This window comes from Pongo pygmaeus, chromosome 15 (genome assembly GCF_028885625.2).
Source record: "Pongo pygmaeus isolate AG05252 chromosome 15, NHGRI_mPonPyg2-v2.0_pri, whole genome shotgun sequence".
NCBI lineage: Eukaryota > Metazoa > Chordata > Mammalia > Primates > Hominidae > Pongo > Pongo pygmaeus.
Genome location: NC_072388.2, coordinates 19,250,222 through 19,264,402, shown reverse-complemented (window position 1 = coordinate 19,264,402; position 14,181 = coordinate 19,250,222). Strand labels below are relative to the sequence as shown.

The following is a 14,181-nucleotide window of genomic DNA, read 5'->3' as shown; positions in this document are numbered from 1 at the left end:
AAGTCTAGAGTTGTGTAAGTTATAAGAAATGTAATGACTAAAGCCTACTCTTCAGGAAGGAAATAACCCAGACTGCAGTTGTAGAGCGAATGTTGAAAGAGTAAATAGGAGAAAGTCACCTGTAGAAATAAACTGGTGTTTGTGATGTCCTTACAGCAGGCATATGATTTCAGCTCCAAATTCACATTCATCACAGGCACAATAGCTGTGTTTTTTGCATGTCTTTTGTTTTTTTTGAGACAGGATCTTGCTCTATCGCTGAGGCAGGAGTGCAGTGGCACGATCTCAGCTCACTTCACCTTTTGCCTCCTGGTTTCGAGGAATCCTCCTGCCTTAGCCTCTCCTGAGTTCCTGACGCCACCATACCTGACTTTTTTTGCGTATTTTAGTAGAGACGGGGTCTCACCATGTTGCCCAGGCTGGTGTCGAACTCCTGGTATTAGCCACTGGGCCTGGCCAATAGCTGATTTTTTTTTTTTTTTTAATAAATACCTTGAAAATAGATTGAATTTTTTGGTAAAGTATGATATTCAACTTTTATCTGATTTTCATTGGGAAATCCTCTGCTTTGATCTTTATCAAGCTAGAAAATCAAAACACCAATCCTGGCTTTTCAGCTGTTATATAGATAGGGTTCGGTTTGTTACACGTTGTTGATTGTGTGATTCATGGATTATTATTTCCTAGAAGTCAGTTGGGAACTTCATTTATTTACTCAACAAATACTTGTTATGATCCTGCTGGTGAGGCATTGTATATAGCAGGAATACTATAATAAGAAATAGAGGCCGAGAGTGGTGGCTGACGCCTGTAATCCCAGCACTTTGGGAGGCCAAAGCGGGCGGATCACCTGAGGTCAGGAGTTCGAGACCAGCCTGGCTAACATGGTGAAACCCCATTTCTATCAAAAATACAAAAAGTTAGCTGGGCCTGGTGGTAGGCGCCTGTAGTCCCAGGCTGAGGCAGGAGAATCACTTGAACGCAGGAGGTGGAGGTTTCAGTGAGCCGAGATTGTGCCCATTGCACTGCAGCTTGGACAACAAGAACAAAACTCCGTCTCCAAAAAAAAAACAAAAAAACAAAACAAAACAAAAACAGAAATAGATGGCCTCAGAGAAAAGGGATTGGGTTAAAGACATCACGTGAAGCATAAGGCATAATGTCTTCAGCTTTTACTTTGAATGAGACGGGAAGCTATTAGAGGGCTTTGCGAAGAGAATGGGAGGGTCTTATTCATATTTTAGCAAGATCACTCTTACTGAGAAAGATAATGGGTGGCTGTTCAGAGAAGCAGTGGTTTTTGGTGGGACCAGAGAAATGGCAATGGGAGTGATGAAAAGCAGATGGATTTTAAAGGTGTTGCTGAGAAATTTGCTTATGTTGTGAGGCCTGAGAGAGGAATCAGAGATGTAGCCAGCGTTTTTGTCTGGACAACTGGAATTATGGAATTTACCGTGACAGTGATTGGGAGGAGCTAAGGTGAGGAGCAAATATCATAGATCAGTTGTGGACATGTTAAAGTTGATCCGTTTGGAGAGATACTAAGTAAGCAGTTGTTTATATGGTTCTAAGGGAGTCATCTGCTTAGAGTTTATAAAACAACAATACTGGGTGAGTGGAAACAGAAGAGAGATTCTGGGGGTACTGTGACCTTTAAAGAATGTGGCGATAAGGAAGAAATGAGCAAAGGAGATTGAAAATGCCAAAATGAAAAAAATGGAGAAGCATGAAGTATCTTGGAAGCTGTATGAATATATGTCAGAAGAGTAGAAAGGCAAACGAGGTCTTTCATGTCACTAATAGTTGAAGTAGTATGAGAATTTAGAAAACGTCTTTTTGAATTAGCGGTGTCATTGGTGGCCTTTGAAAAAAGTAGGTACTGTTAAAGGCAGAAATCTTACACAGAGATTTCAAGTGAATGGAAAGATAGAAATTGGAGTCAGCATAGAAAACATACAATAAAATTCACCCTTTTGGTGTATAATTCCTACATCAGATTTGGTTTACAAAATGCATAGTCATATAACCATAACTATAACCAAGATAGAAATAGTTCCCAATTCTCTGAAATGCACCTTCACTCTGTTCCCTAGCAATCATATCTGTTCCTTAAAAGGAATTTTATTGTAAGTGAAAGAGCTTTTTACTCTTCTATGTTGATAAAGTGAGAATTAATTTCTTTTTCTTTTTCTTTTCTTTTTTTTGAGAAAGAGTCTCGCTCTGTTCCCAGTCTGGAGTGCAGTGGCGCAGTCTTGGCTTACTGCAGCCTCCGCTTCCTGGGTTCAAGCGATTCTCCTGCCTCAGCCTCCCAAGTAGCTGGGATTACAAGCACACGCCACCATGCCCAGCTAATATTTGTATTTTTAGTAGAGATGGGGTTTCACCATATTAGGCAGGCTGGTCTTGAACTCCTGACCTCATGATCCGCCCGCCTCTGCCTCCCAAAGTGCTGGGATTACAGGCATGAGCCACTGCGCCCAGCAATTTTTTTCTTTGTCTCACAGGCTGGTCTCGAACTCTTGGGCTCAAGCGATCTGCCTACCTTGGCCTTCCAAAGTGCTGGGATTACACATGAGAGCCACTGCATGTGACTCAATTTCAGTTTTTTTTTTTTTTTTTTTTTGAGAGAGAATTTCGCTTTGTCTCCCAGGCTGGAATGCAGTGGTGCGATCTTGGCTCACTGTAACCTCTGCTTCCCAGGTTCAAGCAGTTTGTGTGCCTCAGCCTCCTGAGTAGCTGGGACTATAGGTGCATGCCACCACACCCTGCTGATTTTTTTGTATTTTAATAGAAACTGGTTTCACCATGTTGGCCAGGCTGGTCTCTTAACTCATAATCTCAGGCAATCTGCCTGCCTCGGCCTCCGGAAGTGCTGGGATTACAGGCATGGGCTACCACGCCCAGCCTCAATTTCAGTTTTTTAAAAAATAAAATTGCACCACGTTGTCAGTTTAAAATTTTATCTTTGGTAAGGATCGACACTGACATATGGGAGTATGTGTATTGTTGAATACCATGACAAGTGAGTAATGTTAAAGTTCTTTGGGGCTGCACACGGTGGCTCATGCCTGTAATTGCAGCACTTTGGGAGGGTGGGGCTGGTGGATCACTTGAGGTCCAGGAGTTCACGACCAGCCTGGCTAACATGGTGAAATCCCGTCTCTACTAAAATTACAAAAACTAGGTTGGCTTGGTATCGTGTACCTGTAATCCAAGCTACTTGAGAGACTGAGGCATATAAAGAAGAAAAGCCAGGGTTTTTTTTTCCCCTTTCTTAAAACAGTCTTGAATCCAGTCAAGTTTCTGAATTGAGGATTGATCTAGGACTCAAGCAACCTGCATGTTACAGACTAGATTCTGTTTGACTCAGAAAGTTTTCAGGTGCATTTTCAAATTGTCTTCCCATGAAATGTCTGGTTTTGTGTTAAGATAGTTTCCTAATGAAACGAAACCATCAAGACACACCACTTTTTCCCTTAATATGCAACATTTCATTAAGATGTCAAATTTTATTCCTCTTAAAATAAGTATGTACATTTAATGTATTTTTTCTTCTCTCTTTCCAAGTTGTCAGTGGAGCCATTTTCAATCAAATGGCTTAGAATTTACAAAAATATCCCTAAATACTAATATTTGTAATTCTTTCTGATAGAATATTACAGAACCAATTATTGATTGATGCCATTGGCTCAGTATAGGAGCTGTTGCTACCTATTCTTTGGTAGTAGGGATGTTTGTGGTGTTCCCCAACCCATATCAGTGATCTTTGGACAAGGCTAACCCAACAATGTGGTAATAACCTATTTCCATTTTTTCCTCCTTAATTACCAGAATTATGTTTTCTTTAAAAATTATGTTAGAGTTTCCCCATGTGGTGAATACCTTGTATAGCTCCACTGGTGAGCAAATAAGCATAGTGGTTTACCATTTTTAATCGTTTTATATTTTAAATGAGTGGTGCTTGCAGTTGATAGTATCCGGGTAAACTGGTGCTAGACTAACCAAGACAGCATGTTTGTGGTGAAGTACTTGCAAATAACATTAGAAATCATCTATTTCAGTTTAGAAATAAAACACAAGCTACAAAAATTTTGCTGGTTGATTTATTTGTAAGCACAAAATCAAGAATTCCAACTACGTTACGAGCATTTTCAAGGCAAGGACTACTTCCTCAGATGTGAATGAGAGTCCATTTCTGCCTGAGAAGCATTCTTTGTAACTAAAAGCCCTACCGGCTGAAATATTTTGAAATATTTTTCTTCAGAAAAGTAGAGAATTTGACTCCTAATTGTGTTCATGGGACTGTTAACATAGATTCAAAACAAAACTGTATTACTTGCTTCATTTTGGCTATGGTCAGATGAAATAGTAGGTTTTAAAAGGAAATTCCAGTGATAGTACGGAACTAGCTAGCTAGCTAGTTTAACAAATTTTATTGTTTTCAGTCACAATTTGACATACTGTTATTTAAATTTTAATGTAAACCTGTGTTAAACTTTTTTGTATCAGTTTTTTATCTACATAGTTAAGTTTGAGGCAGATGTCTGTCATCAATTGGTAGTTCATTTAACTAGTATTTACTGGAGATAGAATGGAAAAAACTGCTCCTTTGGTTCTCTTAATTTTTGTTTTGTGGTGAAGTCTTACTTTGTGATCATGCTGGAGTGCAGTGGTGGGATCTTGACTCATTATGAACTCCGCCACTTAGGTTCAAGTGATTCTTGTCCCTCGGTACCTGAGATTATAGGAGTGTGCCACCACACCTGGCTAATTTTTTGTATTTTTAGTAGACACTGGATTTCACTATGTTGGTCAGGCCAGTCTACATCTCCTGGCCTCAAATGACCGCTCGCCTTAGCCTCCCAAAGTGCTGGGATTACAGGTGTGAGCCACCCTGTCCGGCAAAACATTATTTCAATCTGTTCACATTTTTAAGATGAGAATCAGCTGTGGTCCATTACATGATCCATGTACCAAATGATAGCTTCATTATTAATAGATTAATTCTACTCTGGTATAGTGTTGACATGTATTATTAGTCAGGTTTTTTGAGACCCAGGAAATGTCACTGTTTGCAGCTAATGTCTTATGGTCAGAATTTCCATTTAAGAAGCTTCCCTTTGAAAACCTCTTCTTAGTACATGTCTTGTAATGCTTTTACTTTGGAGATTGGGGTAGACATTCTTTGTCTTTTTTTTTTTTTTGGTGGTGGAGGAGACAAAAGTTCTTACTCTGTTGCCCAGGCTGGAGTGCAGTGGATATCTGCAACCCCCGCTTCCTTCCTGGGTTCAAGCAACTCTCTTGCCTCAGCCTCCTGCGTAGCTGGGATTACAGGTGTGCCACTGCATCCAGCTGGTGTGTTTTGTCGTTTTTTTTTTTTTTCCTTTTTCTTTTCTTTCTTTCTTTTTTTTTTAAAGACGGAGTCTTGCTCTGTCACTGAGGCTGGAGTACAGTGGAATGATCTCAGCTCACTGCAACCTCTGCCTTCCAGATTCAAGCAATTCTCCTGCCTCAGCCCTCCTGAGTAGCTGGAATTACAGGCGTGTGCCACCATGCCCCGCTAATTTTTGTATATTTACAAAGACGAGGTTTCCCCATGTTGGTCAGGCTGGTCTCGAACTCCTGACCTCATGATCCGCCTGCCTCCGCCTCCCAAAATGTTGGGATTACAGGCATGAGCCTCCACGCCTGGCTGGTATATTTTGTCTTAATCTGTTCAGGTAATTAATGTCTCTAGAGTGTTTTAATTTCCTAATCTGACTAGATTTTATACCAACACCATCAAGTTTGATTATGGGTGCAGTTACAATTCTCCTAGAGTTTAGTCCTTGTTCCCCTGGTAAAAGTTTAAACAGCCTAGCCTCAATCAGTAAGTAATCAGCAGCTATTGTTGCCTCATCTATTGTATAGCTTTCTCATAGTGAGAATTTCTGCTTAATTTTTAGCTGGTGCTTGAAGTAGTCATACTGAGCTTCTTAATATATATCCCTTTTAACTTAAAGGTTGTCACACTATGTATGTTTTTTTTCTATTTTCACACTTAACCTCCTCAACATTTTTCGAAACAAGGACTACTTTCTCAGATGTGAATGAGAGTCCATTTCTGCCTGAGCAGCATTCTGTGTAACTAAAAGCCTTAACCAGCTGAAATATTTTGAAATATTTTTCTTCAGAAAAGTAGAATTTGACTCCTAATTGTGTTCATGAGACCTCGTTACATAGATTCAAAACAAAACTGTATTACTTGCTTTATTTTGGCTATGGTCAGATGAAACAGTAGGTTTTAAAAAGAAATTCCAGTGATAGTACGGAACTAGCTAGCTAGCTAGCTCGTTGGTTTAGATACGGGTGCCGGTGAAGGTTTGTGGCTTAGGAGGTAGATTAGATATTTATTTCCATTGGCCTGGGGGCTTAAGCTCAGTTTAATGCTCAATGGATATGGATAAGTTATTTTGATTTACCTCCAGAAATTGTCGTTACGCAATTTGTGTTTGTGCAAGTGTTACCATCTCTCACAAAGGATATCAGTTTCTGAACACTGATATTTTATAGTTTCTGTATCATTATACTTAGAAAGATTTTGGTCAAAAAGACCAAAAGCTTTATGTCAAAATGGGAAAGTAGTGATAAAAGTTACTCAGTATCTTTTTCTTTGCATTAATTCTCATGAATGGATTAAACTAAGAGATTAACCATACTTAGGGGAAATGCAAACTTTTTTTCTGGTGTTTTTTTTTTTTTTTTTTTTTTTTTGGAGACAATGTTGCTCCGTTCCGCATTTTCCGAGTGCAGTGGTGCAGTCATGGTTCTCTCACCTCCTGGGCTCAACCTGTCTTCCCACCTCAGCTTTCCTTGCTCTTTATTAGTTTAGGAAAATGTTCCTGTCCATAGCCACTCCTGGGACAAGATTAAACATTACTTTGTTGAAATAGTGTGGAAACACTTTAAGTTAACTGAGGAGAGAATTAGCAGTGAGATCTTGTAAATGTTTTCACTACAGGAAGATGGGAGATATTACAACTCAGAATAACTTGCCACCGTTGTATATATAAGAGGGAGAATCATGAGAAAGGTGATTAATAATATTTTTAAAGTTCTTGACTTATCACATTTGTTTTTTAAGAAATCTTTGGAGTTAGAACAGTTGGTAGGTGTATTTTTATAGAGTACCTGGGCCTTTGCGTTAAGTTAGTTGCATTTTTAAAAAGCTTGTAGAATTGAAGACCTTTTCATATGTTGCCATAGGTTCTTATATGGAAATGACAATGTGGAATGTAGAAAGTTTAGAACTGATGTCCATGTAAGAAGTATTTCGTTCTGTTTTGAATTTTCTCTTTACAAATGTGAGTGTACCAAGCCACTGCTTTGGTGTATCTTTATCAATCACTAGGATACTAAGTTTAAGACATTTGAAATTAAGATTTCTAATAGAAACAGCAATTGGTTGAGCAACCAGTGTTTATTGAGTGCTAAGTGTGTACTGGCCAGTGAATTTAGACACAGGTGAGTAGTGAACAAGATAGACAGTGGTCTCTGCCCTGTTGGAATTAAGCGTAAATTTAGTTAGAAATGATACTACCTGTTTTTATATGAGATATTTTATATCAGTAGTATTTATACCCAGCCAACACATTTTGCTATGATTTCCTCAGTTACATGAAATTGCCCTGATTTTATAGATCTGAAATTTTATATGGTTCAACCTTATATCACTAGTTGTAATAATTTGTGTGCTTCTGTGGGTGAAAAGAATCAGAGATTTCGCTAATACCATATACCACTGTTTATATACCCTTTTAATTGGAACATTTTAAAGAGTATTTGACCTTATGCGAATTGTTTATTGTATATATGAAAATAATAAGATCCAAACAAAGGCTATTCATTATAATAAATGCCCTGTTAATACTGCCACTAGTACAGAGGAATCATTTATATCCAGTGCCAAAGGCCAGCCAACCATATGATTGGATATATGTATTATTTTCCTGAGGAAAAGTTGCTACAGTATTACAACTGTTTTATGTGCCTAGGTAAAGAAATAATGGGATAAGATTTATAAACCCCACTATGGAGGTTTTTGCTGGCCTTCTTAATGAAATTTAATAAAAGGAAACGACTAGAGACAATATTCACTTATTATTTATCATAAGGTCTGTTGAATTGTGCTGAGTTAATGTTAGGTTTGAATGAATTCCATTTTCTTTTTATCCAATAGGATGTACAGTTACCCAGCACGTGTACCTCCTCCTCCTCCTATTGCTCGGGCTGTAGTGCCCTCGAAACGTCAGCGTGTATCAGGAAACACCTCACGAAGGGGCAAAAGTGGCTTCAATTCTAAGAGTGGACAGCGGGGATCTTCCAAGTCTGGAAAGTGTATGTACTATTTCATTTTGTGATTTTTGATATCTCGTGTTTTGAAATAGGGAAGCTAATGCAGTTATAATATTTTTGTGCCACATGACTTTGTGTATTCAAAATAATGGAAGAGGCTGGGTGTGTGGTGGCTCATGCCTGTAATCCCAGCACTTTGGGAGGCCCGGCGGGTGGATCACCTGAGGTCAGGAGTTCAAGACCAGCCTGCCCAACATGGAAGAACCCCATCTTTACTGAAAATACAAAAAATTTGCCGGGGATGGTGGTGCGTGCATGTAATCCCAGCTAATTGGGAGGCTGAGGCAGGAGAATCACTTTTACCCAGGAGGCGGAGGTTGTAGTGAGCCGAGATCGTGCCATTGTACTCCAGCCTGGGTGACAAGAGCAAAACTCCATCTCAAGAAAAAAAAATAAAATCCAAAATAATAGAGGAGACAAGATTGTGATTGAGTGGCCAATTCTAGACTGCAACAGCTAGGTAATTTGAAAAATGTCATTTGACTTTATGTAGTTGAGGTGTCTGTTAAGTTTGAGATTTTTTTGTGTTATTTAAAAACTAAAATTCAGATAGTGTTCAGTATGTTGATTTTTTAACTTTTCTATATTGAACTCCTCCTGTTAACTGGAAATAGGGAAGGCAGTAAAACATTACAGAAGGTCTGATGCAGTGGTGTGTGCCTCTAGCCCCAGATGCTTAGGGGGAGGCTAAGACCCTGGGGATCTAGGCTGTAGTGGGAGGATTTCATGAGGCTAGGAGTTTAAGTTCACTGTGATCATACATGTGAATAGTCACTGCCCTCAGGCCTGGTCAACATAGCGACAGCCCAGATCTAAAAGACATTAAAAACAATAAAAACCATTACAGAAAGTGCTTTATAATAGAATCAAGGGCCTTTATTACCAAGAAATCTGTACTGGCTCTGTTTCTCCCTGGGTATCTCCTGTGAGCTCCTGATGTAGTCTGGTGCCAGTGTATTTGCTAACTCATATCTTCGGTACATTTGATTTTAATCCAGTATTTTGTTTATATTAAAGTGAAAGGAGATGACCTTCAGGCCATTAAGAAGGAGCTGACCCAGATAAAACAAAAAGTGGATTCTCTCCTGGAAAACCTGGAAAAAATTGAAAAGGAACAGAGCAAACAAGCAGGTAAATGGGTTTTCTGCTTGCCCTGGGTATACAGTTGGGTTAGTTACATAAGGCACTTGAAAGTACATGTTGGAATAGTGGAATATAAAGCAATGTGATATGAAACTTGGGGAGTGTGAATTGGGAAGGGCATTTGTGTGGGAGGATTTAGATTCGTGCTGCAGTTCTGTGATCCTTAGTGGGGATTGTCTACATCCTGTGGACATTACTGCCCCTAGACAGACTTGTCCTTCTCATCCCCAGTAGAGATGAAGAATGATAAGTCAGAAGAGGAGCAGAGCAGCAGCTCCGTGAAGAAAGATGAGACTAATGTGAAGATGGAGTCTGAGGGGGGTGCAGATGACTCTGCTGAAGAGGGGGACCTACTGGATGATGATGATAATGAAGATCGGGGGGATGACCAGGTGAAAACCACGGGAAAGGAAAGAAAAAGGTGGTGGAGGGGGGCTCAGGGACACATGGAGTGCCTCTAACTCCATCCTGTTTGTGTCTGTTTCTCACAGCTGGAGTTGATCAAGGATGATGAAAAAGAGGCTGAGGAAGGAGAGGATGACAGAGACAGCGCCAATGGCGAGGATGACTCTTAAGCACATAGTGGGGTTTAGAAATCTTATCCCATTATTTCTTTACCTAGGCGCTTGTCTAAGATCAAATTTTTCACCAGATCCTCTCCCCTAGTATCTTCAGCACATGCTCACTGTTCTCCCCATCCTTGTCCTTCCCATGTTCATTAATTCATATTGCCCCGCGCCTAGTCCCATTTTCACTTCCTTTGACGCTCCTAGTAGTTTTGTTAAGTCTTACCCTGTAATTTTTGCTTTTAATTTTGATACCTCTTGATGACTTAACAATAAAAAGGATGTATGGTTTTTATCAACTGTCTCCAAAATAATCTCTTGTTATGCAGGGAGTACAGTTCTTTTCATTCATACATAAGTTCAGTAGTTGCTTCCCTAACTGCAAAGGCAATCTCATTTAGTTGAGTAGCTCTTGAAAGCAGCTTTGAGTTAGAAGTATGTGTGTTACACCCCCACATTAGTGTGCTGTGTGGGGCAGTTCAACACAAATGTAACAATGTATTTTTGTGAATGAGAGTTGGCATGTCAAATGCATCCTCTAGAAAAATAATTAGTGTTATAGTCTTAAGATTTGTTTTCTAAAGTTGATACTGTGGGTTATTTTTGTGAACAGCCTGATGTTTGGGACCTTTTTTCCTCAAAATAAACAAGTCCTTATTAAACCAGGAATTTGGAGAAAAAAAAAACCCTGGTTTTTTATTTTTGTATTTTATTATTGTTTACTTCAAACTTTGTTTTACAGCGTCCTCCACAAAACCTCTAGAATGCACTAGATATATTTTTCTTGGAGTCATAATCATGATGCATACCACCAACACAACACTACTCAAATTATATTTCATTGAGATGCATGTTGCATTGAGGAGTCAACTTGATATAGAGTGGAGACTTTTTCAAAATGGCTTTTACATCCTAATGAAAGTTTGGGAAGTATATCCTCTCTGCCTTTTCATCAGTGCTTTGTGGTCCAGCTGGCATCCTTTTTGAGGTTTTTGTTGTGTGCTAAATGGTTTTGTCCTTAAATAGGAGAGGCTCAAAAACATTAAGATTTCAGGAAAATTGCAACAGCTGGATAATGGAACCCCCTGCTTCTATTTTGTTCTTTTAATTACTGTTTATAACCCCAGTTACCTTCTGAATTCTGAAGTGTATACATCCATGTTCCTGAAAACAAGAAAACTCTTACTTCCTGATATTCCATAGACTGCCTTCCCAGGTGATTGAGAACATAGAGAATGTTACACATTTATTTTACTCTAAATGATCTTTTACCCCATTAGCTAATCTTTGTGTTTTCCTCAACTTTATTAATTACAGTGATTGCATTTTTAGCATCCAGTCTTAAGATAAATATATTAAACAGCTACCAGTGTTGGTGATACCTCATCCTTGAAAGGCTTAGTTCATTTGTGTTTTATACTTAGTTTTTCCAGCACAGCAGAAAATGGCGTTTATAATTTGTGTGTACACAAACCTTGGATTCCCCTGTAAAGTTGCTATTGTTTCATAGCATGCAGCACTGGCCTTTTTTCATCCTACTCACTACGGGCAAAACTCATGTCTTATTTATGAGGATTTTATAGATCATTTTCTGTAACAGGTGACAAAAGCAGAAAAGAATGAAGAGGCTGAACTATGAACTACCCTTGGAGCCCATATACATGATATAGGCAATTTCTTTTGTATGTTAATTCGGTCAAAAATACTACCCACTTGATGTTTTCTAATCTGATGTGAGCTCATGTTACACAGACTTTTAATAAGTAACCCATGACTAGAAAGTAAACTGGATGCTTAGGAGAGAGTGTCAGATGTATAAGATGCTAATAAAACCTGTTTAATATTATGTTGTTAGCTGTAAGTTTTTGGGAAATACTGGACAAATTAGTCCACAATCAAGTGTCTACTTTTCCCTTCACTGTAGGGCCCCTTTCCCTGCACAGAGCAGTCTGTTTAGCTGTGAACACCACAATCTGCAGATGCTCAAGTCCCTCACATAAAATGGCATAGTATTTATATGTAACCTATGCATATTCTCCTGTATATTTTAAATCATCTCTACATTAAAATACCTGATAAAATGTAAATGGTATGTAAATAGTTGTAACTACTTTTTTATTTGTGTTTTTGTTAACTTTTTTTTAGTTTTTTTTCTTTGCTAGTATTTTTGATCTATAGTTGGCTGAATCTGCATGTGCAGAACCCATGAACATGGAGGGCTAACTATACATTTAATTCTAGGAAAGCAGGTATTGAATGAAGCTGTGGAGAGCACTTTTTAATATTAGGTTGGTGTAAAAGTAATTGTGGCTTTTGCCATTACTGTTAATTAGCTGCAGTTACTTTTGCAAATAGCTGTAGAGCATGATCACACATTGAAAATCTATACACACATATGGTAGGGTTATTGTTGGAATACTGACATGTCTAGTTTGTGTTGATGGGGAAGTCATTTCACGCTCTTGGTTTTAGGCTACGCTACTGTGCTTAAATTTCCTCATGTGTTTAAGACAGCAGTACTCTAAGTTTTCTATAATCACAGGTGTACTCATTTAATACTTTGACATTTAGGTTCCTAGGCCAAAACTGTAGCAAAGAGACCAGGATTGAAATACCATATGGTAAAAGGCTTTTTGAAATCAGATCTAATGCAGATAAGTACAGGCTTTTTGGGAAAGGGGCTAGTGTTTTTTAAAGGCCATTTATCAGATGATATGCTTATAGTCAGTGTGACATTACTTAACCCTGGGCCCTGCAAAGTAAGAATTGAGTTGGCTCAATAGAAATTCAGAATAGTAGGCATGGCAGTGCAGGTAAAGGGGTTAGATCTGACGGTAATAATTGAGGGATTTCTGATTTAATAATTGAGGGATTTCAGATTGATAGTCTGATGACACTGCACTAGTGGAAGTAAGATTTAAAAGTAAAAACATTTTAATTTGGGATAAAATTCAGAGCACAAGTTTCTCAATATGCCATGAAGTCTAAGAAAATGTCCTGCAATCATTCAAGAATGCAGTTTTCATTCAGGGTTAGAAAGCAGGAGAGGAGGTAGATAAATAAAAAATCCTTAGTAACATTTTTTTCTGATGCTGCATAACGTATAATTGGGAAACTTTGGAGCCCTCTGCCTAGGGTACTTAATAAATTGCTGCTGTCTCAGTGGGATGAGCTAACTGAAAGCTGTCAGGTGGGAATGGATGCTAAATTTGGGATTCTCAAAAAGAGGGCTCCTCTTATATTTCACTTCTGATGTTAATATTACGCCAACATGCAAAGATTGTGTGATTAGTACCTATTAACTTACGTGGTTTAAAGCCTCTTTCAGAGGGAACCGGGTGTAATAGAAAAGGAAAATAATGTAAATGGGAACAAAAAGGTGGTAAATTGGAAGGAAATGAACAGGTGTCAAATTAGGATTGGGAAGAATGTTAATAGTACAATAGACATAACCATCATTTAAGTCATAAGATAACCATGAAGTGTCAACATACGAATCTACTATAACTTGGCAATATGTTTTATTCAAGTGTTAGGGGACGCAAAACCCAGTGTATAATATAGAAAGTACAGAAGTAGAACAGATGATACACTATATACAAGTACTAGTGTTTTGAGATAACCTTGATGAAACAATGTGCTTTTGGAAGTAGTCGCAGGATAGAGAAATCGTGTATATTTAATGAGATCAGCTCAGGAACATATGCCTGGCCTGTCAGCATTGACTGACCAATTTTATTTCAGGGAAAAACCACAAAACATACTTACTCCTACTGACAGTTGACCTTTTTATTTATTAGGAGAATTCAGCTACACTGATGTCAAATGGAGTTTCAGTTTCTGGACCCTAGTTCACATCACATTGACCAAGAAAATGCATTTCATAGGAATTTAGAAGCATCCAAGAAAAAGTATCCTGACCAGAAAACCAGTCGACAGTAGTAAACAAACGATGTAGAAATGATTGGCCAGTGAATGAGTTACATATAATATGTGGATTATTGTCTGAGTACCTCATTCACACTAAGAAGGAGCACTCTGTTGGAGAATTCTAGTGTTTGGAGAGAACTTGGTATAA

At 38.5% G+C, this 14,181-nt stretch overlaps 1 protein-coding gene across 19 annotated transcripts in view; it reads left to right on the top strand.

Annotated features, from left to right (window-relative positions):
• HNRNPC (heterogeneous nuclear ribonucleoprotein C) overlaps window positions 1-10,789 on the top strand; it is a 58,985-nt gene extending 48,196 nt beyond the window's left edge. For 10 of the 19 annotated variants that reach the window (XM_054448234.1, XM_054448219.1, XM_063651392.1 and 7 more), the window contains 4 exons: window positions 8,219-8,376; window positions 9,412-9,525; window positions 9,769-9,929; window positions 10,029-10,789. In XM_054448234.1, the coding sequence (XP_054304209.1) occupies window positions 8,219-8,376; window positions 9,412-9,525; window positions 9,769-9,929; window positions 10,029-10,112 (517 nt within the window). In that variant the 3' untranslated portion in view covers window positions 10,113-10,789. The remainder of the gene's footprint in view (window positions 1-8,218; window positions 8,377-9,411; window positions 9,526-9,768; window positions 9,930-10,028) is intronic. The other 9 variants (XM_054448236.2, XM_063651394.1, XM_063651390.1 and 6 more) reach the window with 1 other exon arrangement.
• Window positions 10,790-14,181: the final 3,392 nt, after the last annotated feature.